We start from the raw sequence: 26,444 nt of genomic DNA, 5'->3' as shown, positions 1-26,444 counted from the left end.
ACCATATGTTTTCTCAGATTCCCTATTTTCCTCAATGAATGTTATGAAATCCACAAAGTGGAGGCGCTTGAACGAAAATGGGTTTATTTTATTCGATATTACTCATTTAGGAATTCTAAGGGGATTGAGGATTCTATTGACCGACACATGATCGTATCAGCAGATATTTTGTCATGGATTGCGAATTAGCAGAATCAAGTTTTTGTACGTCTCGAGTTCGAATCCAACCATAGTGGACTTTCTTTTTCATTCTTTCATGGTCGCCAAAACAAACTATCAAACAAGTACCGAGTCTTCCGTAAAAATCATTAATTTACCATTGAACAGTCCTGAAAAAAAAAAAAAAAAAAAAATGTTTTCAGTTATCTCCCTTGGATGAGCTACTCTCCACACATCAGTTACCTCCCCTATGTTTACCACTCTCCGTGCAGGCATTCTACCTTCGCCAGTTTTTTTTTTCTACGATTTATCGATCTCTCTTGATTTATCGTTCTCTCTTCAGATCTCTTCCGTGAATCACTTGCCATGGCCGATGAACTGGATATCTTATCTAAATTGGAAAGTCTCAAAGAACTCAGGTAATAAACATTATTTCTCTTTACACGAAGCTTCTTTTTGCTGTTTACATTTTCCTTCATCACCAACAACAACCATTTATAATTGCTTCGATGACAAATTAGCAACGAACCTGGATCAGCGGATGTTTCTCTTCCCGTTGTTTTATTAATTCTCTTGTGGTGACCGTCGAACCAGTCAAAAGTTCTTAACCAACCCACTCCGTTTGTCATGAAGTTTCCATCCTTTGACAGATTCGTTTATTACATTTTTCAATGTATGAAAGCCACAACGCCTCACCCCCCCCCCCCATCCAATAATCTCTCTCTCTCTCTGCCTCTCCTTCTATTAATTATTCTAACAGATTTATCTGATTCATAAGCTTTCTTATGCTGCTGACGAGAAGAGTAAACATAATGAACGATCGAAGATTTACTTTTTTAACATTTGATTTTAAGAAAAGAAAAGAAATAAAGAAAACAAAGAATAAGTTAATTTTCTTAAAACCTAAAATGATACAAATTCACCAGCTCAAAAATAAAGTCTTAGTTATTTATCTAAACCGTTTTTGTTTTAATTATCTGGAATTTGGCAATAATAATAATAATAATAAGAAGAAGAAGAAGAAGAATTTCTTTTATAAAATAATATAAACTGGTAGTTGAGCTGAAATTTCAAAGATAACATCGGCTAACGAAGAAAAAGAAACTATTTTCGTATTGATAGTAAATCGCTACAGATTAAGGAGTTCCGAGTCTGTCGATCGTTTCAATTCCTTGTTATAACCATTTATATTTATTCTGCCAATAATGTCTTGGAGCTAACAAAAGAGTCTCTGCATCAGTAGTATAGCTAGGGGTGGGGACAATGGAGGCAATCTGCCCCGAGCGGCACATTTGGGTCTACTGTATGAGCCTGTATAGAAGATGGCTGTGTGCGGGGCTGCCTCGGGTGGCGCACTTGCTATGTCAGTGCTCATTAAATGTACGATTTATGGTTTTAGAAAATCTTTATTAATGTTAGAGCATCTTGAAAAATAATTTTTTTTACACATATGTATAATTAATAAAACAGGTTAATCACTAGTTTTCTGCATTTTTTAAAAAAGTATTTTATAAAACTTTCTGTGTGAGATATGTCAGTAGTTGTTGTTTGATCTTCAATGCCCCACAACTAGATAAACGCTTGAGAAACACTGCTAGAAATAGATGTCAAATTCTCATAAATTAAACTACCTTTTTTAAAAGAAAAGAATAGTACATTTAGAAAAATACGGGATGGTCCCGGCGGGGCACCTTTGATCAGAGCTGATCTAAAACTAAACAGCAACAATACCTTTGAGACAGTTTTAAGCATGAGATGGATCTCAACTCTCTCTTTGACTAATCATCATCGTTTAACGTCCGTTTTCCATGCTGGCATGGATTGGACGGTTTGACTGGGGACTGGCAAACCAGGAAGCTGTACCAGGCTCCAATCTGATCTGGCAATATTTGTTCCTGTGTAAGAAATTATTATAATATTAGGCGGCGAGCTGGCAGAAATGTTAGCACGCCGGGCGAAATGCTTAGCGGTATTTCGTCTGCCGTTACGTTCTGAGTTCAAATTCCGCCGAGGTCGACTTTGTCTTTCATGCTTTCAGGGTCGATAAATTAAGTACCAGTTACGTACTGGGGTCGATGTAATCGACTTAATCCCTTTGTCTGTCCTTGTTTGTCCCCTCTATGTTTAGCCCCTTGTGGGCAATAAGGAAATTATTATTTTCAGGCTAAATTAGTAATGGAGCTGGTTTAATGAATGTTAAACACTGGATTAGAGTTCAAATCCAGCCTGGTTTGACTCTGGAGCTGATATAGTAAATATACAAGATTTCATAAATTAGAGAGAAAAGAAGAATATGCATTTTCTTGTCACATAAAAATATTGATTTTGTTGCTGATCAAAATAAACCAATACTTTACAGCCAAATAAGCCCGTTTATGTTATTGATTTGATTATGAAATCAAAATGCACAGATTAATATGGAGAGATGAGATATTTAAGATATTGAATATATTGGTTTCTAATTTGGCACAAGACCAATGAATTAGCAGGGGGAGCAGGGAAGTTGATTACATCAACCCCCAGTGTGCAGTTGGTTAAAAAAAAAAAAAATCATCCAACTAGTTTTCATAGTTTTCCATATTCCCAATCTCCTCCTCTCACAACATTTATATGGATAACTAATGTCATGACCCATTTTGTGTTTGTTTATAAAATCATTATTTTGTATTGAAATGTAGCATTTGTATAATTGTGGTTGTGTTCCAGCATTCAGTTTGAGAATTTCTCTTTCAAATAACATTTTTCTCTCAGAGGGATTGCCTAACAAACATTTTTAAATACCCCACTATCAATATTGATGTATCAGTCAGTTAATTTGTTTACATTTAAACATTATGTAAAATGTTGTAGATTTTGGCAGTGATGGTGCCGTTCCAACTTTGAGTGACTGTTTTAAATATATATTTGGCATCCACTTTCAGGGGCAGAAGTATTCATCTTGAGAAAATCAAAAGCCGTCTGAAGCAGGAGTTCGATATTACAGAATGTGAAGAACAATGTCTTGAAGAATATAAGCAAGAGATGGAATTATTACTTCAGGAAAAGATGGCACATGTTGAAGAATTACGACTTATTCATGCAGACATTAACTTGGTTTGTAAATTGTTTCTTGGTTACTAGAAACAAGAAGAATCCACATTTCTTAAATTTTCTATCCTATTCTGTTTTTAAACTTTAATCATTTGAAAGATATAGCATTGTGGAACAAAGTTTTCTTTTCTGATTAGTTTAATGCCTTTCTTTTACAAAACACTCACGTAGGAAATAAGAATGACACTGGTTGTCCGCTAGATAGTAATAAGAGCAGCTTACTTTTACTTTTAGTACTATACTATGATTTGATGGTGTGGTTCTCCTGGCCATTACTGAGGAGTTTAAGATTTGCTGTCTTTGCAGTACTTCTGTATATTGATGATCTTGTTCTCATAGCTTAATCTATCAAAGAATTTGAAAACACGTTTGAAATGTGGCAGTGAAACCAAGAATTGAGAAATATAAATATTCTAAAGAAGACTTTTAAGCAATGCAGGTGAAAAGCTCGGCAAAATATTGAAAGTGCTGTCAATAGATAATAACAACAAAGACAAGATATTGTATTATGCTGCTTAGATTATTTAAGGCTTCTATAAGGAGTTTGGAGAAAAGTGTTATTATGGGCAGGTCATTCTGATATATTCAACAACATTAAACAAACTCTGTAACATGATACAATTTCTTACTTTGTCTTCATTTATTGGCATCACCTTACCTATTTTGCCTGATTTCTCACATTATTTAAAGCTTTTCTTAGAAATATATTATTTACAAATAGCAGTAAATTATAATGTTTTATAATTGAGAGGTTTTAAAGTAAACCTCACAAATACAAGATTTAGTTAACAATGAAGAAAACAAGATTATTGATACCAAGAAGGCAACCATGCTTTTATGTGCAGAAAAGCAGTTGATAAGAAGACTGTATTTTGAATCCAATATAAACAATGGATACACAAGAGATGTAGTGCGATCAGAGGCAGGCTGGGACAGAAAAGGTAGACTTTGGATGTGAATTGGAGTAGTTAACAAAAACAGTACACAAGTTAATTAATCTTTAGAATAATATATTTTATTTTCATCTTTACTTTTATTTTTTTAATAATTTTTGAATTTTATTTTACTTTTTTTTCTATTTGTGTTTTGATTATAGATGGAAACAACGATCAAACAAGCTGAAGAGGAGCGAAATAAGGCACTAGATTCTACAAAGAGACTCTATGAAGAATATACACCTCTTAAGGATGAAGTAGATAATTTAAGATTGTCTGTTGGACTAGAAAAGTTACCAGATCTGCAAGACGAGGAAGAAAAACTCACTCCAGAGTAAGCATTGCATGTTTTGGCTTTCTCATATCTGTTATTAATTGTTATATTTTAAAATTCAGGACTGAATTTTACTTTCATGTGAATGCATGGTCTTTTATTTTAATCCTTTGAAATTATCCTATGAAGAAGAGACTGACTCCTAATTAACAACCAAAGCCCTATCATTGGGATTTCCACATAAACAACTGTTGCATACTACACTTTAGACAAGTCTTCAGTATTTTTACTGTTCTGCTTAAAGTCTGAATTTGGTGAATATATGTCAGATGAAGCTTTCTCTTGCCTTAAATCTTAGCTTTTTAAAGATTACTGTTTCTAAGTAAGTAATCTTTCCCTGTTGCCAGACATGTTTTCGCAGGATATTAGAAATGAATGACAGTGACACTCGTTAACAACTATTGTAATACCATGACACAGAGATAAACACATACATACATACACATACACGCATAAATTATAGCTGTTCACTTGTGACTAATGAAGGTCATCACTGACCATTATGAATCCTGTAAACTCAGACAAATTTACACTTTACACTTGTGGCTTTGCTGGTGACTAATAAGCTCAGCCCTTGATAAACATCCACAGATATTACAGACCAAGCTCCCCCCCCCTCCTTCACTGCACAGGTTGTTGTGCGCTTTTGAGCAGCTAATTGAAATTCTGCATGGAAAATGCGTATTTCTTTCAAAAACACCAACTCCTTCCTTTACTTGTTTCTTCCATTGGTGGTGTTAACAAGCATTGCTTTCACAACTGACTTCCCATGCTTTCAACGAGGATCTTACACAATCCTTAAATCATAGTCTTGATTTCTGCTGGGGTTGCTCTCCACAAACAACTTCACCATACAGAGTTTGTTTCGGCATCCTCTGATTATTCATCCAAACAAGATGTCCAATCCAATGTAAATGGTGCCGGTGCACCATTGTTTCACTGCTCAGGACGTCTGTTCTTTTGTTTAAGAGTTCTGTTCATGGAGTCTGCAGGACCAGCCAACATTCAGAACATGTCTGAGACATCTCTGATGGAAGCATCCAAGGTCTTCTACATGATGCCAGTAAAGGCTCCATGTCTCGTATGAGTAAATGAGTGATGCCAGAATATGCACAGCAACTTTTGTTTGCCTTGTGATGCCAGGTTGGGACCAGATATAAGACTGAAGAGCCCTGAAGGAATCAGTTACCTTCTGAAGCCTTTCAGGTATTTCATCATCCAAGGAGCAAGAACAGCAGAGTGTGCTGCCCAGGTAGACAAACTTGTCTACCACTTTCGGTACTTTTCCTTCAACTAAGATGGTTTCACATCGTAGCACAGGATGGAACATTACGACAGATTTGTCCAGGCTAATGCTAAGTCCAAATGCCTTGCAGGATGAAGAAATATGATCCATGAAAATTTGCATATCGTAACCTGTAGGAGCAACTAAGTTGCAGTCATCAATATACAGGCACACACAGACAGAGCCAGCTTCTTTCTATTTTCTTCAACCAAATCCACTCACAAGGCTTTGGTCAGCCCACAGCTATTGTGGAAGATACTTACTCATGGTGCCATGCAGTGGGACTGAACTCAAAACCATGTGGTTGGGAAGCAAACTTCTTAACCACATAGCTGTGACTCATCCGAGCCATGGCTTGGACGAAACAAAATTTAAACAAAAAAAAGATTTCGTATAGATTTAAACAGCAACGAATGTATAGATTCCCATATTGAAATGGAGAAAAGTGTTGCAAACTTTCATTATTTTGTTTTATTTACTGATTAAATGTGTATACATGTTAAATGCTTCTTTTTCTTTAACTGGAAACTCTTTTTAAAATCATAAATTTTTTCGTACTATAGATAACCTAGTTCAATATTGATTATGGTGTTATTATCTAACTGCATTCTAAGAATCAAAGAGTAGTGTTTAGCATCAATTTCAAACCATTAAGTAAATGAAAGACTGATACTGTGGTTCCTGTCCCCTAAAGAAAGCTCCATGAACTGTGTCGACTAAAGAGTTCTGGTCAGAAACACCATTGAAATCCCTATTCTTGTTGATGACTGTGGACAACCGGATCACTCAACCATTGTCCCCTCTATCAGTGTAATTCTATGAATCTAGCTGGAGTATCTTTTGACTAAGATTTTCTCATCCACATGAAGAATAATATTCTTGTTGTCCTTTGTTTTTCATATTCATGCTTCATTGCCTGGCTCCTAAAATACTTCAGATTTGGAGGTGATGTGTGGAGGAACTAAACCAAAACAATTATTTCTTAAAATTAATTTTTGTTCATATTTTAAAGTTAATACTGTGGAGTTGACATTTAGTTTTTCATTTGTTGGCTTCATTTTTTTGGTTATGAGTTTGTCAATTCTTTTACCATATTTCATAGCATATGTCTTGCACTTTTACTCCCTAAAATGTGTGCAAAAAAAATCACCTTGGGTTCTATATGCAAAGTTGGACCTCCCATAAGCTAATTTTGTCAATAGCATTCTCTTTTCTGTATTCACTGCTGAAATGAGAGTGCTTTCATCTGATATGCCCATGCCTCTTTTATGCCATTAAATATGGATATGTTGCTGGGTTATTTTTTTTCTTTTTGAAAAACAAAAATGAAACAACCGTCTTTCTACTCGTCAACGTAAGTGATGTTTATTCATCCTTTACTAAACTAACTGATTTTATCATTCATGAGTTCAATCTGATATGGATTGATTATTTAGCAAATATAATTGAAATTAACCTTTGTAAACTTCTGTTCATATTTAATTTTATTAACTCATTTCAAAGAATGGAAAATTGATGAACAATTGGTTGAAGAAATGTATTTAAGAGAATGGCAAATATTTGGGGGAAATTGATGAAAGAAATATTTAAATGAGTAGCAGTGTTGCTGAGAAAATATGTAGTGTGTTCTTTAGCATTTAAACCAGCCATATCTGGCCCAAATATTCTACCTATTTCATGTTTTAACTGGCCAGATCTGGCCTCTTATACTTACCCTACCATGTCATTCAAAAATATATAACCACATCATTGAAATTTCAAAGTTATTGGATAATGTTTCATTAATTCAAAACAATTTGGCAGAACATCCTGAATGCTAAAGTGTTTAAGAAAAGGACAAAAATACATATTTAGAAATTAATTCAAAAAGTTTATTATTTTCATTAGTCTGAAGTTTAGGAATAAAATTGTTAAAATGATTGTCTTGCAGATATTTTGAGAAACAGAATGTTGAATGGCAGTCAGAAAGTGTTGAATCTTCATTGCCACAGTCGTTGGCAGTTGCTGCTGCAGCTGCACAACAAATTCAAGTCCCTCGCAATAAAAATGAACGCCAGACATTCCGTCAGCAGCCACCACCAATGAAGGTAAAACTTTGTATTCACCAAATTTCTGTTGAAACAATCAGTTCTAGAAAATTCTTTTAGTCAATCAATGGATGTAAGCATAGCTGTGTGATTAACAAGTCAGTCTGGCAACTACAACGTTCCAGGTTTGATGCTGTTCTGTGGCATCTTGGGCACAGTTATGAGTTAAACAGTACTTTTTTGTGTAGAATTTAGGAGACAGAAAATGTATGTGTGTGTATATATATATATATATATATGTGAAAGTCTATGAGGATAACTGAATACAGTTTTTGAAGTGTAAAGGTGATTTTTTAATAAAAATTATTTAAAAAAAAAATATTATGAAATCGTTTATGAGGATGTTACTAACCTTTTTTGGGAAGAAGTTATTTTTCTAGTGTGTGAATGCTTTTGATAAACCTTTTCAAACACACGTGCTCTTAAAGAGGAAGTTGTTATTTTTGTGGTAGTGATAGTATTATTTCTGGACTTATGGTTTTGGTCATAAATTTTTTTTACCAGTGTTTATTATATGGGGTGTTGGCTATTTTTGGTTTGATTTCAGATTTTAAATTTTTATAAAGAATTCTTCTTTTCTCTTTCAAAGTTGTAAATTTTTCATTTGCACAGATATCTAGATGTTCACTGCATGGGACATTCATAAAAGAGAATCCCTAATTTGTGGTTTATGCACATTTGGTTAGTTTCCTTCCTGTCTCCTCAATGTAGTTTTCATTGCCTTGAAGGCATGTGATGCTGTAGATGAGGTTTTTTGTTTTCAAATTCAGAAACAGTAATCCCGCTGTTAATATTATTTCAAGAGAAGTTAGTGTTAACAAAATTAATGTTAGTATTTTCATTAAGTGGATTTGTGTTTAACTACTTATTATTATGTGAAGGATTTGTGAAAGATTTTTTGTTGGAAAAATCTATCCTGATTCGGTGTGAGTTAATAATCGAATAGTATCTTGAATTTCTTGGGAAATTCTTTTCTATAGCTTCACGAAACTGGTAAGGGAAGTTAGATTTGATCTGCTTACCATATGGAATTATTAACCAAACAGTTTTGCTAGGACATACCTTGTTACTAGGGTAATTATCCTTAAAAGTCTTTGATGTACCTTTATAATGAAAAAAAAGGGTCTTAAATAACGGTTATCTCCCTTAGACTGCAAAAATGCATTACTCGATTTCGTGTTGTTATTCGAAATAAAAAAAAAAATCGTTAATATCGTTACAACTTGATTTCATGTTCTGATTAATAGAGGTAGAATTAATGTCAATAGGGTTAATACAGGTAATTTTTTCTTTATAGCCAGTTTTAAGTAAAGCAGAGTTATAAAATTCAGCTTTATTGTTGAAGATATCAACATTAGTAGATAATCTAGAAAGTCTATGTGAAATATTCCTGACTAAATTCTTTGTAATAGCCTTAGAATGATTACCGAAAGAGCTAATATATGTTGAGGGTTTATGGGAAATACGAATCCTTATGCAAGTTAAGGGTAATATCCAAAAAGTTGGCTTTAGTTATATCATTGTCAAAAACAATGCTTAAGCCCACGTTTTGGAAAAATTTAACTAAGCTGCTCCTAACCCTTTGTAGTTTTTGGTTAGAAGCATTTTGAAGGTAGAGTAGACAATCATCATGATATAGATCTCCATTGATGTTTGGGAATTGGTCAGCCATCTCATTCCCATGGTGACATCAAAACTGTTGGGTGTATCTTTACAGACCCATAGCTTGTTATCAAATTTAATAATAGATTTTCTGGTGGCCAACACGACATTAATTTCTTCCCTGGTGAGATTTGCTTTGTTACGAGCGAGCTAGAGTGCCTTGTTAAGTATGATTGGGTTGATGGAGGAATAGAAACGTCAAACTGGATAAACTTCGTGCACTTCTTGTTATTAATAGAACTAAACCAGTCAACCACTTGGAATGAATTTGACCATAAATTAAGCTTTAATTTTTTAACTAGTCTTCTTACATTGCACTTCCACAAAATATATCTACTTCCATGTATTTAAGCTTTATTCCAGTTCACTTATCGCTCTGTATCTCTTCACTATTAGTTTTCTGCTAATTTCTTTCTTTCTCCTCCTTCTCTTTCTATAAACTACCTGTCACGTTATATCTACTTTTTTTTACAAAAAAACTTGATAGTGGTCCCTTCATATATGCAGTCATCACATTCTGTTAAAATGTCTTATTGACATGTTGGGTTTCTTTCTTTCTCTGATGAGAAGATTGCATTGTTTTACACCATTTTATTCCTTCTGGAATAATACTTACGTTGTCTTTGAAACATATGTCGGAAGTATAAAGATTTGAATAATACCTGCATTTAACTCCATTTATTTATCTGCTGCAAAATGGATTCTTCAAGTGAAGCCAAGTGGCAGGAGACCTAGGAGTAGAGCAAGAATGAGACAGATAATCTCCACAGTCTCAATTGGCCATTCTTATGGTGGTTGCTTCTGATAGGAGCCCACAGAAGAGGTACTTGAAGGTTCAATCTCCCAGGAATAGTGGCTGGAGATGGATGGATACACACACATTGACATTGTCATTCAACATACATTGGATGGTTTGATAGGATCTGATGGATCCAAGGAGCATATTGTGCTCCTTGGCATGGTTCCTATGACTTGGTGGGAGTGGCCTGGTTGGAGGTGGAAAGAGTTAAAATTTGTGGTGAGGAGGTGTCTGTGGACATTCAGGGTCGAAAGGTGAGTGGAAGTGAATGGGGACAGAGAAGAAGAACAAGTGTCAGTGAGTAGGGGTTGGAAGAGTTTTGTGGGGAGAGATGACGAATGGGTGAGGAGGATAAATATGATGAATGAAGAACAAGGGTTGAGGAGTGGTTTATTATAGGAGGAAAGTAGTGAAAAGTAAGTGATAATTAGAAGTTGGGTAAGGTGGAGGGGAGAAGTGATCAATGATTCATATGAGTTGAAAGTAGGTAATGACTGGCAGCAGAGAAGCAGGTGAAGAGCAGCGGATGAGAGAAAGCAAGATGGATATGTAGGTAGGTAGTTGCAAGAGTATTCGGCAGAAGTAGATGTAGTGCATGAGTGTGAGAGATATAGAATGGCTGGAGAGAGAGATCGAATTACATTTCTTCTCGTATAAATAAGAAACAATTATAAGAAATAAATTTTGAATTTGTAAAATCTACAGTTGTTTTGTGGAGGAGAGAAGTTTCAAATTTTTTTTATATTGTTAGTTAATCTCTAAATCAAATGTTATAGCAGATTCCTGGTGTTTTGTCTACTAACAGAGAACAGTTTAAGGCATGAACTGAAGTAAAATCTTAACTGGAAACTAATATTAAATCTGATTTACATTTTAGTTTTTTGTAATTTAATGTCCTGGATAAGGGATCACTCATGTCGTTTGTTGATGAAGACTGTTGCTCTCCATATGAACTGATGTGAATTGTAAAATTCAGTAAACATTGACACCATGAATGTACATTGTAACCACATGATCCCACTGTCCTAGGGCCCTTTCCGGTCAAGAGGTGGACACTAAATGAAGGCATGTAGACTAGTAGTTCCACTCGTGATCTTAAGATTGCGGTTTTGATTCCCAGACTAGGCAGTGCATTGTGTTCATGAGCAAAATACTTTATTCCATTCAGCTGTAACTGAGATGGGGAGTTAACCCTGTGAAGGACTGACATCCTATACAGTGTATAATGGTGTAATCTCAGCCACTCAAATCCCTTCAAAACCAGGTTAAGCTCTGGCCTTAAAGAGTCCTAAGAATCACAACACACCTTGGTGTAAGTACAGTGGAACCTTGGTTTATGAACGTCTCTCATCTTGGACAAATTGGTTAATGAACAATTTTTCAAACATAGAATATCTCGGGTGATGATTAGTGTCTCAAGTAATGAACACACAAGAACAACAAACTGGGAGTATCAGCTGCAGAGCCCCAGTTGCTGTCTGGTTTTTGCTCTGTGCACATCCCTGCCTGAATTCAGTGTGATTTCTCTTGAATTTCCTAGAGGAAGAATAGTTTCAGTTTACAAACGACCTTCAGGAATGAATTCAATTTGTAAACCAAGCTTCAATTGTAATGCCATATACATTCAAATTTGAGATTTAATTGAAACCAAATAAATATATTGCAGACAATATTTCATTTTTTAAACTTTTATTATATTTTAGGCTTGTTTGTCGTGTCACCAGCAAATTCACAGAAATGCACCAATCTGTCCTTTGTGTAAAGCTAAAAGTCGGTCACGGAATCCTAAGAAACCAAAACGTAAGCTGGATGAATAAACTGGTTGTAACCAAATATCTCACCACTCTCAATTCCGTACCTCTATTTTATTCCATTCCCTCCATAGTTTCATGTCTTTCTATTATCTTCTCATCTTACATTTAAAGCATCTCATTTTTCTCACTCCATATTTATAATAAAAGTAATTTTTTTCCTCATACAATTTTGTTTTTCCTTATTTCTCATCTACAAGTGGGGCTGTGAGATGAAGAAGTTTTCCTCCCAGCCTTCAGTTTCAGTCCCACTGTGCAGCACCTTGGATAAGGATGCTTTATTATAGCCCTGGACTGACACTTGCCTAAGGTGTCACACAGTAAGATTGAACTCAAGACTACATGATTGTGAAGTGAACTTCTTAACCACACAGCCATGCCTCTAGCTGCCAGCATTTGAATTTAAGTTTTTTACTCTCACATTCTGCTTTTAGTAGTGAACCAGCGAAAGTTTCTAGAAATTAATTTCTTAACTACAATGATGTACATATTATTTTTAATATGTTCCAGCTGATTGAAACATGAATTGCTAATCACTGTTGTATTTTGTCTTCAGCAAACAACAACTTTTAGATGATGTGTGTTCACAGCACACTTCATTGAGGTGAGTGGACTTTGAGACGTTTCAATCTGTTTTATGTCTCTTCAGTCAAAGCTACCTCACCTGGATTAATGAATCTAAACAAGAATTGTGGTTCCTCATTATAGAATTCAACAAACAAATTGTTTACCGATGCTGGTTGATTTCTGCCAAAAACTGGTCAATTTGTTTGCTGATCTTTATAAACAACTCTTGTTTAGATTCATTGATCCAGGTGAGGTAGCTTTAACTGAAGAAACTCTGCAAGGTCAGAACACAGCTGTGTCTCAAGGTCCTTTACATCAATGTATGGAGTTTGTTCTTGATCCAAATCATCTGAAAGGAGAAGTTGTTCACCAAAGACAAAATGTGGCAGCACTTAGCACATTCATGTCTGAATCTGCTGGAATGTATATGTCAGTGTGATGATTTAATAACTTAACTATCCCAGAAATTTTGCTTAAAACCACTTGATCATTGTTAGATATTTGATAAAATTACAACATAAAAAAAGCTATTAGTTTAATGATAAATTAAGCATTACTCCTTATAAAGATCAGAATATTGGGGAAACAAAAAAAGTTTTAAAAAGGCAACTTGTAAAACCTGCCATGGAATGCTCCTACTTTGATAGCAACTAGCATTGTCAATATGTCCAAAGAATGTTTCTGTTTGTAAGGAGAAATATTTCTCTTGATCATTTTCTTTTGTTAAAAGGCACCATCTACGAGATGTCAAGGAGATGATCTGTATCATTGGTGTCTTGTACACTTGAAGATTGTTGAATAGCTTCTGATACTGACACTTCATTTGATAACATTCCAGGTGGTAATGTGTCGTCTCTTTCCTTTCCATCTGTCTGGTGCTTTTTTTTGGAACGAAGACTATCATGCTGGAAAGTAAGTGAAAAATATGGATTAACAATCATCATCATTTTAACATCTACTTTTCCATGCTTGCATGGATCAGATGGAATTCATTGAGGCAGATTTTATACAGCCAAATACTCTTCCTTTTCCCAAATTAAGTAATAATTTTCCTCCATGACCAGACATGTTTTCATGGAAATGGAGGACACCGAATATAGAATGGTGACACTTATTTACAAAAATCACATGAACTCAAGGCAAGGAAACACTAACACACAAATATGTATACATTTGTTGTACTTAGATCTTGAAAAACCAAAGAATATTTCAAACAGATTGGAATAAACTGAAATGCTTTCTGAGTCGAATATATTAATATGTCACATATTTTTGTTCTGTTGTCCATAGTACAACTGCCCTTTCAGGACCCTGCTGGGGTCTATCACCCTTCTGTGGGAAAGGCTGAGAAAAAATGTACCAGTGAACGACAGGAGTTGATTCACCATCCGAGCGTGATCATTGCCAGAGCAGCTGTCTGGCTTCCAGTGGCACATAAATAGCACCATTTGAGTGTGATCATTACCAGCGTCGCCTTACTGGCATGTGAAAGACAACATTTGAGCGAGGTCATTGTCAGTGTTGCTGAACTGGCTCCTGTGCAGGTGGCACGTAAAAAACATTTGAGCGTAGCCATTGCCAGTACTGCCTGACTGGCCTTTGTGCTGGTAGCACGTAAAAGCACCCACTACACTCTCGGAGTGGTTGGCATTAGGAAGGGCATCCAGCTATAGAAACTCTGCCAGATCAGATTAGAGCCTGGTGTAGCCATCTAGTTCGCCAGTCCTCAGTCAAATCGTCCAACCTGTGGAAGGCGGAGGTTAAACGATGATGATGACTGACCTCTACCTTCCAACTTCTGGCCTCGTGCCAATGTTAGAAAAATACAGTCATCTATATTTATGCGGAGGCCAAATGTATGATGTTGTCAGGTGATGAATTAAAAGAGAGACAATAAAAAGTTTTTCTTATGTGGAGAGAGAGAAAATGTTTAGCGCAGGGTTAGGGTTAGGGTTGTATAATTGAAAGGCAAGGCTAAGAAAGAGAGAGAGAGTATTTACTGATGGGAAGTAGGAAAAAGTTTTGTAAAAACAAAAAAACCTTTCTTCTCTCCACACAGACACATCTTATATCAGTGGACAGAAGCTAGAACATAGCTTCCCAAAGTGGGCGAATTTCTAGAAAATGGTGGGTGATATAAACATTTCGTAGGTGACAATGAATTTTTAGAAATTAAGGGCAAGACTTCCTTTTGCACCTACCCAAAAAACACCCCTTTAAAAAAAAATTTTTTCGGTTATGGAGAATACGAATCTACAAAAAAAAAAAAAAATTAGCAAAAATCAGCATTTTGAAATTACCCCCCAACACACAATTTCTTCATTTTTAACTTTTCGCAGAATTTTTTTTTTTTTTCAAAATATACGGAGATTATGATTCTGAAAAAAAACTGTTTCTACTTAGGGTCAACGTTACGGAAAAAGGTGAAGAAGAGGTGGGGCGGGGAACAGAAATTTCAAAATTCCGATTTTTGGCAAAAAAAAAAATATAATAATTTGCGAGAAAATAGGGGTGGGGGACGAGAGGAAGACTTTCCAAATTAAGTCTTCATTTGCTGATATCTAGGCATGCCTAGAATGAGGAGGCACGTTTATCGATTTGACTACTCGCATGAGACGTCCCTTAGTTTAAAAAAAAGCGGACTTGTGTATCGATTGAATATTTTTGTCGCAGTCATTGAGATGGTTGTCATGCGTGCTAAAAATAGCAGCCAAATAGGCCTTACATCACACTCCACTACAAATGTTTGTTTTTTTTTGCATAATCGTATGAAGTCCCGCTTATAGAATTCAAATTTGCAAAAATTTTCTGAAAAAAGTTATGTCGTGTGTAATTCATATCAAAACACAATTGCTATCTTCAGGATGTTGACAAAATGTGCAATCACGCACAAAATGAAAGCTTTGAAATCGTGTTTCTTCACTGGGTGAAAATGATCAAATTTTAATTTTTGAAATCCTGGCAGCCAAAGGAACTAGATCCGTATTTGCTCCAGTAAAGACGTGTCATCTGACTCTGCTCTATTGACTTCTCTTTGGGGAAACCATTCTACCTTTCTGACATTCTCCGTAGATATTCTTTTTCACATTATTGATGCCTCCAGTCAAGAAAATTTCTCGACAGTGCAGTAGTGATTATTTATCGTTTGGATTTATTCCCTCTCCTCAGAACTGTCAGTTGCCTTCTTTGCCATCAAGCATTGATCATCGAAGCAATGAAGCCTTCACGCTTGAAGTATCACTTTGATGCAAAGCATTCTGAAAAGAAGGACAAGCCGTTATCATACTTTTTTGCAACTGAGCTGCTCTTTCAAAAAGCAAATACAAACATTCAACACGCTACTCCAGGAGACTAGTAAACAGGAGAATGGCGGGTTGAATGCATCGTACAACATTGTATTGCTTGTTGCTAAGTCTGGCAAGTCTCACACAATTGGAGAAACATTACTTGGCCCAGTTATCGAAGAGGTTTGTCAATCGTGATACACCAAAAAACGTGATAACATTATGAAGAAGATCCCACTTAGTAATAACACAATTTCTCGACGCATCGATGGAAAAGGGACAACGATGTCAAACATCAGCTCATTAATATTCTCCAGCTTTATCAACTTTCTATACAAGTGGATGAATCAACTGTTGATGATGGTAAATGTTCAGTATTTCAGCGAAGACTTTCAACCTTGTGAGGAAATGCTGTTCACAGAGAAAATTCCCACTTAGGTGCAACTATTTTTCACACTTCCAAGTCTTTCCTTTTTGAACATCCCACTCAGTAATATTCTTGCCTGTGCGTCTGATGGAGCCCCTTCGATGATAGAAAGATACAGAGCTTTTTCATCTCTTTCCTAAAGCGTGAATGTTTCCCACCAGATACTAATTGTTCATTGCTTGGCACACCGGCAGCATTTAGTGGCAAAAAATATCAACCGTACAGTTAGTTATGAAGACTGTGGACAAATTGAAGTCCAGTCCCTTGTCTGATGGAATTTTCTATCAACTCTGTCTGAGAAATGATGAGGACTATACTAAATTCTTACACCATACCCGAAGTGCGGTGGCTGTCAAAAGGAAACTGTGTTTTACGCTTTGTTGAACTGTTTCATAGAATCATATCTTTCTTTGAAGCTACTCCACTATCCGTTTCATTGATGATTGCGATATCTTTGTGATATAGTCACGAAACTAAATAAGTTATTGTAAGGAAACAGAAAAAAACTCTCGTTGATTGTAAATCATCTACCACTACCTTCATTTCGAAATTGGTGTTATTTAAGACTAACATTTCAAAATATCAATTCCACAACTTGATTCTTTGAAAGATGAATTGATTGATGAGGGTGGTTTAACTACATATAGTCATTGCACGATGACATGGTGGAGCGATTTCAAGATGTTATTGCGCTGAATATTCCAAATTGGTATAGCAATCCGTTTGAGTTCGATTGCGAGGATGATGTTCAGGAGGAATTGACAGAATTACAAAATGACAATGACACCACGATGAAGGATTTGTAAACAACCGCATATTTAGTTCAAACGACACTAACAGGGCAACGAGTTTACGAAACACTGAGCTAGAATGAAGAATAGCTGCATATTTCGATAGAAAGTTAAAGTGAAATAGTAATCAAGTAGTCGTGGATTATTATTGTTTTATGTTCCAGCATAAAGGCTGTGGCAACGCCGTTTTTATTAGGTCTAAATGCTTATTGGGATTGTCAGAATGGAAAGAAGACAGGCAGATAGATACTGAGCTGAAGTGAAAATAATCTTGATTGGTAAATAACTTAGATTGAGGTTTGTTAGTGACGAGTAGAGAAATATTGAAAGGTGATTGTCAATGGACAAAATTATTAATCACCCCCACCACCGCCGCTTCTCCGTTCACGCATGCGCTTCAGCACACGAAACGATCGTCTGCTTTCATTGAAACTTCCAAAATAATGGACAAGAGACAGTGGAAGCAAACAAGAGAAAGTTCAGGGTAAGGTATTTCTTTTTTAGCTTTATTCAAATAACTGTAATCAGGTCTGTTAAAACTTTATTAATGTCTATACTCTAGCAGAACAACGATCGCTACCATTTTCAATTCAATATTTCTATCATTGATGGACATAAAATCAAATGTAGCACAGCATTCATGACTTTCAGAAACATTATTTCATACTTTGAACTATTGAAACATGGAGTAAAGTACCTTTGCAGGACACTGCACCCTTCAAAAATTCTGTTTCCCTAAATTCACCAACGCTATTCCTGACATGCCCGTCCAGCCTTTCCTCCTCTTTATGACTCTTTTACCATCCTTGTTGATGCCTTTTTGTGTTTTATTCTGTCTATCATGTACTTCTATCTTTTATTGCTGTCTTCTTTCTTTACTTATGTCTGTTTTTGTTTCTGACTTGTATACAATAAGTTCATTATAATGTCTTTAATTTTGTTCCATAATTAAGACTGTTTACTTTTTGACGTAAAGTGAAAAATAATAGATAATAACTTACAAAATAGAAGACATAAGAATAGAACTTTCAGAAATGTCTTTTGGGGATTGTCCCTTTGATACTATTATTGAGGTAGACTTTTACACCAACTTAACAATCAAATGCTTCAGAAAAATACACAGTGCTATCTTACAATTTTCAAAATAACCTTGGAATTTCATGGGTACTATTACATAAATTTATCCTGTAAGGTATATTATGCATTCAAAATATACAGCAGCGTGAAACGGGACTGTGTACTTTCCCCCACCCTATTTGGCATCTCCTCCTTTGCAGTCATGTTAAAACATACATTTGGGACACCAACTGACAGTGTTTACCTCCACACCAGACTAAACAGTTTACCAAGTGGCAAACTGTTTAGTTTGTTGAGGCTGAAAGCAAAATCCAAGATGCACCAGGTGCTCATCAAACAGTGGACTCTGAAGAGCAAATGCTGTACCTTGTGGACAAACTCTCAAAGGCTTGTCAGGAATTCGGCCTGATTATCAGTCTGAAGAAGATCCAAATAATGGGTCAAAGTGTCAAGTATGCTCCCATCATCACCAACAACTACAAGCTGGAGGTAGTCCATCAATTCACCTATCTTGGCTCTACCATCACTGATGACCTCTCCCTGGACCCTGAGATCAACAGGCAAATCAGACATGCATCCTTCACATTTGCCAGGTTCACAAAGAGAGTCTGGAAAAACCCAAAAACTGGCTGCAAACACCAAAATTGTTGTCTATAAGGCATGAGTCAGTGAGACACGGAGCCCCTACTCTAGTCAGGAGTGGCATCTCAACATCTTTCACCTTTGCAATCTAAGATGCATGTTGGACATCAAGTGGACAAACCACATCACCAACACCAAAGTCCTCGACTGAGCCAAGATAGCCACAAACACATCTTGCTCCAGCAGCATTGTTTGTGCTGGCTTGATCATGTTCATCACATGCCAGGATCCCAAAAGCTCCGTTGTATGGGGGAATTGGCTACTGGCACAAGAGTATGAGGATGACCTCATCCTCGTCTCAAAGATGTCTGTAAGAAAGATATGAAGTTGCTTAATCTGGACGTCCTGAGATGGGAGGAGGTTGCAAATGATTGCCCATGCTGGAGGCAAGTACTGCGAAAGGGAATGAAGAGAGCAGAAGAAAAACAGGAACTTGCCATCACAGTAAAGTGCCTTGGACGGAAGGAAAAATCATCAGCACTGGCAGAGAGTTCCTTCAAATGCATGACTGCTACTCCCATGTGGACCTGTACAGCTACAACAGATGCTGCACAACCATCAGCAGCAACTCTTTCTTTGGATGCCGATCCATGGCCTCTCGAGACCAATGGATGCCTACTACTACTACTGAGATATGTTATCTAAAATATTATTCTCACAAAATCAGGAGCAATCTGCCAAACAATATATCACAAGATTAAATATAAACAGATTTTCAAAAGAGTTCCTGTTCTCAGGTTATAAAGTTCATAGTCAATTTGTTTAATAATAATGGTTTCTAATTTTACCACAAGGGCAGCAATTTTGGGGGAGGGGATGAGTCGATTACATTGACCCCAGTGTTCAACTGGTATTTTTATTGACCCCAAAAGGATGAAAGGCAAAGTCGACCTCAGCAAAATTTGAACTCAGAATGTAGTGACGGGCAAAATGCTGCTAAGCATTTTGTCCAGCTCGCTGCCTTTATAATAATAATCCTTCCTACTATGGGCACAAAGCTTGAAATTTAGAGGGAAGGGGATAGTCAATTACATAAACTTCTATGCTCATCGTCATCATTTAATGTTTATTTTCCATGCTGGCATGGGTTGGACGGGTTGACAGGCGGTAGCCAGGCAGAAAACTGCACCAAACTTGTGTGTTTGTTTTGGCATCGGTTTTATGGCTGGATGCCCTTCCTAACACCAACCACCCTGCAGATTGAACTGAGTGCTTTTTACATGGCACCAGCACAAGCAAGGTCAGTTTTGGCATGTTTTTTTTTTCAGCTGGATACCCTTCCAAACACCAACAACTTTAGTGTATGGACTGGATACTTTTTGCATAGCACCAGCACTGGAAGGGTCACCAAGTAACTTTGCAAGACAAGGAATCTTTGAGAGGGGAAGAGGGAGCATTGGAAGAAGTGAACTTGTGCCAGGGCATACTCACAAGGAGCAAGGATCAGAACATAAATGGGATGGTAGAGTAAAAGAAGGGAGAGATAGATGGTGGCAAGTGCCAAGGCATAACCTTGAGGTTCAAATGCTATAAGTGGTAGGGTATTGCCAAAAAAGCATGAGTAAGGAGTAGACACTTCACATGGATGCACAGAGTGTGGGGAATGCTGAAAGGGTACTTATTTCATTGATCCCCAAAAGGGGATGCAAAACATCAAACCAAAAGAACTGTTGGTAAGCATCTTGCCCAGTGTGCTAATGATTCTGTCAGCTTTGCTACCTTGTGATAAATTATAACAATCCTTTCTATTATAGGTACAAGGCCTGAAATTTTATGGGGATGGGGCTAGTTGTTTACAGCAACGTCAGTGCTCAAGTACCAAGTCTTATAATTTGCAGAAAGAGACTCTGCAAGACCTCTGATAACAGGTTGCTGTCTGCTCTCACAGAATGAGCCAGAGCGAGTAAGACCAAGAGCTCTGAGAAGTAAAATATAATAAAATGTATGATCAATTCTTGCAGGAAATTCCTGAAACAGTTGACAAAGATAAGATTTGGTAATGGACTATGAAAAGCGACTCAAAAGTTGAAACTGAAGCCCTTATCTTCACAGTCCAAGAACAGTCACTAAGAATGAACTATATCAAGTTCAATCTTGACAAGTCAGTAAGTTCCCCACTCTGTCGGTTGTATGGTGAGAAAGGTGAAACAATAAACCACATTATTAGTGAATGCAAGATGCTCTCACAAAAAGAGTACAAGAGAAGGTATGATAACATTGCCAGATTAATCCACTGCAAGCTCTGTCACAAGTATGACATGAACAGAAGTGAGGAATGGTATGAACACCAACCAGAAAAGGTTGCTGAAAATGAACACTCTAAGATCTTGTGGGACATGGCCATCCAGTGTGACCATTTTATTGAGGTTAGAAAACCTGACATTGTTGTCACAGAAAAGAAGAACAAAACAATTATTGTGGATGTTGCTTCACCATGAGACCACAGGGTGAATAAGAAGGAAATATCAGGAACTGAAGTGGGAAATCAGGAAACTATAGAGAATGTGGCAAGTAGAAGTGGAACCGATTGTGGTTGGTGCACTTGGAGCAGTTAGTAAAAGGTTGGATGCTTGGCTTGAGAAGCTAGAAAAATTAGCATTAAAAAATCTGGCTGTTGCAGAAAACAAGATTCTAAGGAGGATGTTAGCAAGTTGAAGAGAAGGTCCAAAGGATCTTTGGTCATTGGATATAGCTGGCTCTTTTGGTATAGTGTCAGTATAACATCTGCAAGAGTGAAAGCATCATAGAGATGATGATGATGATAATAAGGAATGTTTTTACTCACTTTTGACAGGGAATGAATGTTATAACATTTCTGTCTGCTTCGAGACACTTGAAGTTTATCATTGATGTCAAGAAGAACTTCAGTTTCGTCAACTATCTCCTCCTGGATTAATTCTTCAATAACATCTTCAAGAGTGATAATCCCAATTATCTGAGTAAAGATTTTAAAATAACAGATGTCATGTATACATACGTAATTGCAAAATACACCATTGCTCTTGAATACTCATCAGGTTATAGCCATAGATAATACATGTAAGGTCTGTTATATCCCCTATATAGAACATGTGGGTCTGTTACAGCTCCTAGATAGTACATGTGAAATAACATTATCATTGTTAAGCTGGTGTTTGGAAGATAAATAAAATTCTAATGGAAGGCATTAATTTAAATCCCTTTAAAACAGGAAATTATTATCATAGTATCAGAGGCAGTCTCAGTTTGGTTTGCATCAAAAGAGTTAGATATATATTTCAGGTGGTGTCTATTAACATTCTTCACTAAAATCTAGGAAAACGATGTCCACTTGCTAGCCAAGCTCACACCTACAAGCACACCTTCTGTCTCAAGACTACAACTCTTCAAAGAATCATCTCATCAGTCTAGAGTTGCTGTATAGATTTATAAGGCAATTTGAAAGAAATTAGGTTGCTATTGCTAGCAGGTAAAACGACCATACAAAGGCTTCCTTACTGACTCATGAGTTGTGATAAATAATGGTGTCTGCTGAATTATCCTAGGTATAGACACAATTGTGATTGAGAAGTTTGCTTCCCAGCTACATGGTTTCAGATTCAGTCCCACTGAACATGGGTCAACCAAAGCCTTGTGAGTGGATTTGGTAGATTTGGAAACTAAAGGAATACCTGGTGTGTGTGTGTGCCAGTATGATATTCTGTATCAGACTTGAAAAAATAATCCTACAGTTGACTTGACTGACTAAGCCCTCAATGACACTACTCCAGCAGTCCAATGGCTGAAATCAGTAAAAGAGCATCTGTGTGTGCACATATGTGTTAGTGCCTCTTTCTCTTGGCATAGTGTAACAGTTGTTGACGGGTGTCAACTTCATACAAATGGTATTCTTCATTTTTAATCTTCTGCCTGGGGAAATATTACATTACTTGGAAACAAGTGAGGGTTGGCAACAGCAAGGGTATCTGGCTGTAGAAGATCTGCCATAATGAATTCCATCAAGTCCAGTCCACATGACCATATAAAAGTGGATATTAAACTGATGGTTTAGTCTTTTTGATACCAACCTACCTGAGACAATCTCTGGATCTATGATACAAGCACCTTGTTCTAAAATGATTTAAATTAAAACCTTCCATCAAAATTTCATGTTTCAAACCTCAACTTAATAACAATAAAGTTATTTTACTAAATTCTTTATTTTCAAAATTAATTGGAACAAAGGCAATCTATTTCAACAAAGATATGGCTATGAAAGGGTTAAAGAAAACATTTCTCCAATAAAAATAAAATAATTTAAAAAGTGAACATTCAAGTATTTATGGCAAGAATCTAAACACAGCTCATTTTATCAAGAAACAATAATGTATCAGACAGTTTTCATTAAATTCTTCTGTTAATATTTAGTATTCCAAATTAACTCAAATACATAGTTAATCAATATTTGCAAGAAATATATTAAGGCAAGTGCAAATCTAATCAACTTTGTTGAAAAACAGAAGTAAAATAAAAGATTGTTTGTTTGTAAAGAGAGAGTAAATAATGTGTGAGATACCTTTGCATCGAGGGAAGCAATTGCTGCAGTTGTTGTGATGATAACATCACCCGGCATTTGTTCTCTCACAATACATAAATGACCTTGAAAAGATTGCAATATAGATATATATATATAGGTGTGTGCATAAACGATGAAAATGTGGCATAAAGGGACAACAGAAAAAACATACAGATTAGCAGGAAAAAAACCCCACAATGGACACAGAGAAGCTCAATCCGCTCATCATCACGATTTTGACACCTTCCAATATTATTATTCAATTTAGCTGAACCAACAACGTAAGGGATAAGAGTGAGTGGACATGATAGATATGAACATGAACAGGAAAAAAAAATGAGACTAGTATGTGTGTGTGTATGGTGGAGATAAAGTTAACTGACATCGAGGACTGGAAGCCATCTGAATATTGGGAAAGAGTTACCTACATTGTGATGATTCATATTGAGTACCAAAATGCTGGCATCATGACTGCTGTTCAATGTTCTGTGAACATTTTAAAGGCTGCAAAACGTGGACAGCTGTAACAAATATTACAAAAGCCATTGCCAGCAAGAAGGGACAAAACAGACATTCTGACAGTGTCCACACATTGGAATTCATCCTCACATCTTTGAACAAGACCTTAGGCTCAACTCAGACAGCTATGAGAAGCTGTTGGAGAATGAAGACAATCTCTGGCTGAAAGGCCATATATATGTGGCAGCAGGATTTGCTTGTGTGCCATGCCTCCAGAAAGAATTAGAAATGGTTGTCAGAGAATTTCTACAACTTCAGTAGCTCTCATTTCTGGCTTCCTAATTCTGCCAATTGTAATCCCATGGATTACTACATACAGTTGAGAAAGACACCAACTACTCTGCTTGTAACACCAAGGCTGAGCTGGTGGCCATGATCGAAGAGGTATTTGAAGATCTTTCCAGAGTAAGGAATGCATGTGCTGAGTTTCAGAACCATCTTGAGGCTGTGGTGAAAGTGGAGGGCAGCTACTTTCACCCAGTCATAATCTACTTTGCAAGCTTCAGAATAAATGATAACCCAAAGGAGCAAGGTCAGGAGAATATGGAGGATGTGGAAGCCTTTCCCACCCTAACTCCTCAATCTTGGCACATGTGAATCTTTTACTATGAGGTCTGACATTGTCATGATGGAAAAAAAAAAACCTTTCGATTGACTAGAAACCACCTTTTTTTCTGTAGGTTTATCAGTTACTCTATCAATTTGTTCACAGTACACTTGTGCTGTAATTGTCTGGTTTTGTGGCAAGGTTTCAAAGTGTATTACACCAAATGCTTAACAGAACCTTTGAAGGATGAAGATCTTGTTTTGGATTGGGTCTTGCTTGTTCTCCTGGTTGAACCCATTGACATCAGTGTTTAACATTCTTATGGAGTATCCAGTTTTCATCACCAGTCGCTAGGCAGTTCAAAAATGAGGATTCATGGGAATAAAAAGCAGTGCAGTTATTGAATACTCTCTTCAATTGTTTCCACTCAGTTTATGTGGAACCCACTTGCCAAGCTTAGACACAATTTCAAGTTCTTGCACATGGCAATGGGCAGTTGATGAATTAACCTCTTCTGCTAACTCTTCAACAGTTGCATATGGATTTCTTCCAGTTGTGGTTTTTAGCACATCACTATCAAAAGAGCAGTAGACATCTTCCAACCTAAAGTCTCTTCGTCAAAATTTATGGAGCTATCATTGGCACTTGCAAATATTCAAAACACCTTCACTATACAATTCTTGCACATTTCTCACAGCATTTGTTGCTTTTTTATACTCATGAAGCATGACATGTCTTATGTGCTCTTCTGTGACTTCCATTTTTATGAAGGGCTATTAAAGCAACAAATTATTATTTGTGTGTCTGCAAGCCAGAATCTATCTAACTGAAGCTTTCCTTGCTCTGAGGTATTTATGCACCTGTGAAAAGATCTTGTTTAAATGTGTTAGAGCATGTTTCAACAAGTATGGTCTGAAAACAACATTACTAATAGGTGTGTGTGTGTGTTTGTGTGTGCCAGTGTGACATTTTGTATCAGACTTAAAAAAAAAAAAATCCTGTGGTTGACTTCATCATCATCATCATCATCATCGTCGTTTAACGTCCGCTTTCCATGCTAGCATGGGTTGGACGATTTGACTGAGGACTGGTGAAACTGGATGGCAACACCAGGCTCCAATCTAATTTGGCAGAGTTTCTACAGCTGGATGCCCTTCCTAACGCCAACCACTCAGAGAGTGTAGTGGGTGCTTTTACGTGTCACCCGCACGAAAACGGCTACGCTCGAAATGGTGTCTTTTATGTGCCACCCGCACAAGCCAGTCCAGGGGCACTGGCAACGATCTCACTCGAAAATCCTACGGGAGCCAGTCAGGCGGTACTGGCAACGGCCACGCTCAAAATGGTGCATCTCATGTGCCACCCGCACAAGAGCCAGTCCAGGGGCACTGGCAACGATCTTACTTGGCTTGCCGGGTCTTCTCACGCACAGCACATTTCCAAAGGTCTCGGTCAGTAGTCATCGCCTCGGTGAGGCCCAATGTACGAAGGTCTTGCCTCACCACCTCAGCCCAGGTCTTCCTGGGCCTACCTCTTCCACGGGTTCCCTCAACTGTTAGGGTGTGGCACTTTTTCACGCAGCTATCCTCATCCATTCTCACCACATGTCCATACCAGCGCAATCGTCTCTCTTGCACACCACAACTGATGCTTCTAATGTTCAGCTTTTCTCTCAAGATACTTACACTCTGACGGGTATTCACATTGACATTACACATCCAACGGAGCATACTGGCTTCATTCCTTGCGAGCTTACGTATGTCCTCAGCAGTTACAGCCCATGTTTCACTGCCATGTAGCATGGCTGTTCATACGCATGCGTCATACAGTCTGCCTTTTACTCTGAGTGAGAGTCCCTTTGTCGCCAGCAGGGGTAAGAGCTCTCTAAACTTTG

General features: G+C 37.0%; 2 protein-coding genes across 2 annotated transcripts in view; one reads left to right on the top strand and one right to left on the bottom strand.

Moving 5' to 3' along the window:
• The first annotated feature begins 391 nt into the window (after positions 1–391).
• Positions 392–12,332, top strand: LOC106874642 (zinc finger C4H2 domain-containing protein). Its single transcript, XM_014922439.3, has 5 exons — positions 392–578; positions 3,081–3,252; positions 4,346–4,518; positions 7,734–7,890; positions 12,055–12,332. The coding sequence occupies exons 1-5, from the start codon at positions 526–528 to the stop codon at positions 12,166–12,168; spliced, it is 669 nt and encodes a 222-aa protein (XP_014777925.1). The 5' UTR covers positions 392–525; the 3' UTR covers positions 12,169–12,332.
• Positions 12,024–26,444, bottom strand: part of LOC106874631 (uncharacterized) — a 76,563-nt gene continuing 62,142 nt past the window's right edge. Inside the window, exons 7-9 of the mRNA XM_014922429.3 lie at positions 23,485–23,567; positions 21,736–21,885; positions 12,024–13,634 (exon numbers count right to left, since the gene is read on the bottom strand). Coding sequence (XP_014777915.2) covers positions 13,467–13,634; positions 21,736–21,885; positions 23,485–23,567 — 401 coding nt within the window. The 3' untranslated portion in view covers positions 12,024–13,466. The remainder of the gene's footprint in view (positions 13,635–21,735; positions 21,886–23,484; positions 23,568–26,444) is intronic.

This window comes from Octopus bimaculoides, chromosome 3, assembly GCF_046866305.1.
Source record: "Octopus bimaculoides isolate indiv1 chromosome 3, ASM4686630v1, whole genome shotgun sequence".
Taxonomy (NCBI): domain Eukaryota; kingdom Metazoa; phylum Mollusca; class Cephalopoda; order Octopoda; family Octopodidae; genus Octopus; species Octopus bimaculoides.
This window is presented reverse-complemented; position numbering and strand designations above follow the sequence as displayed.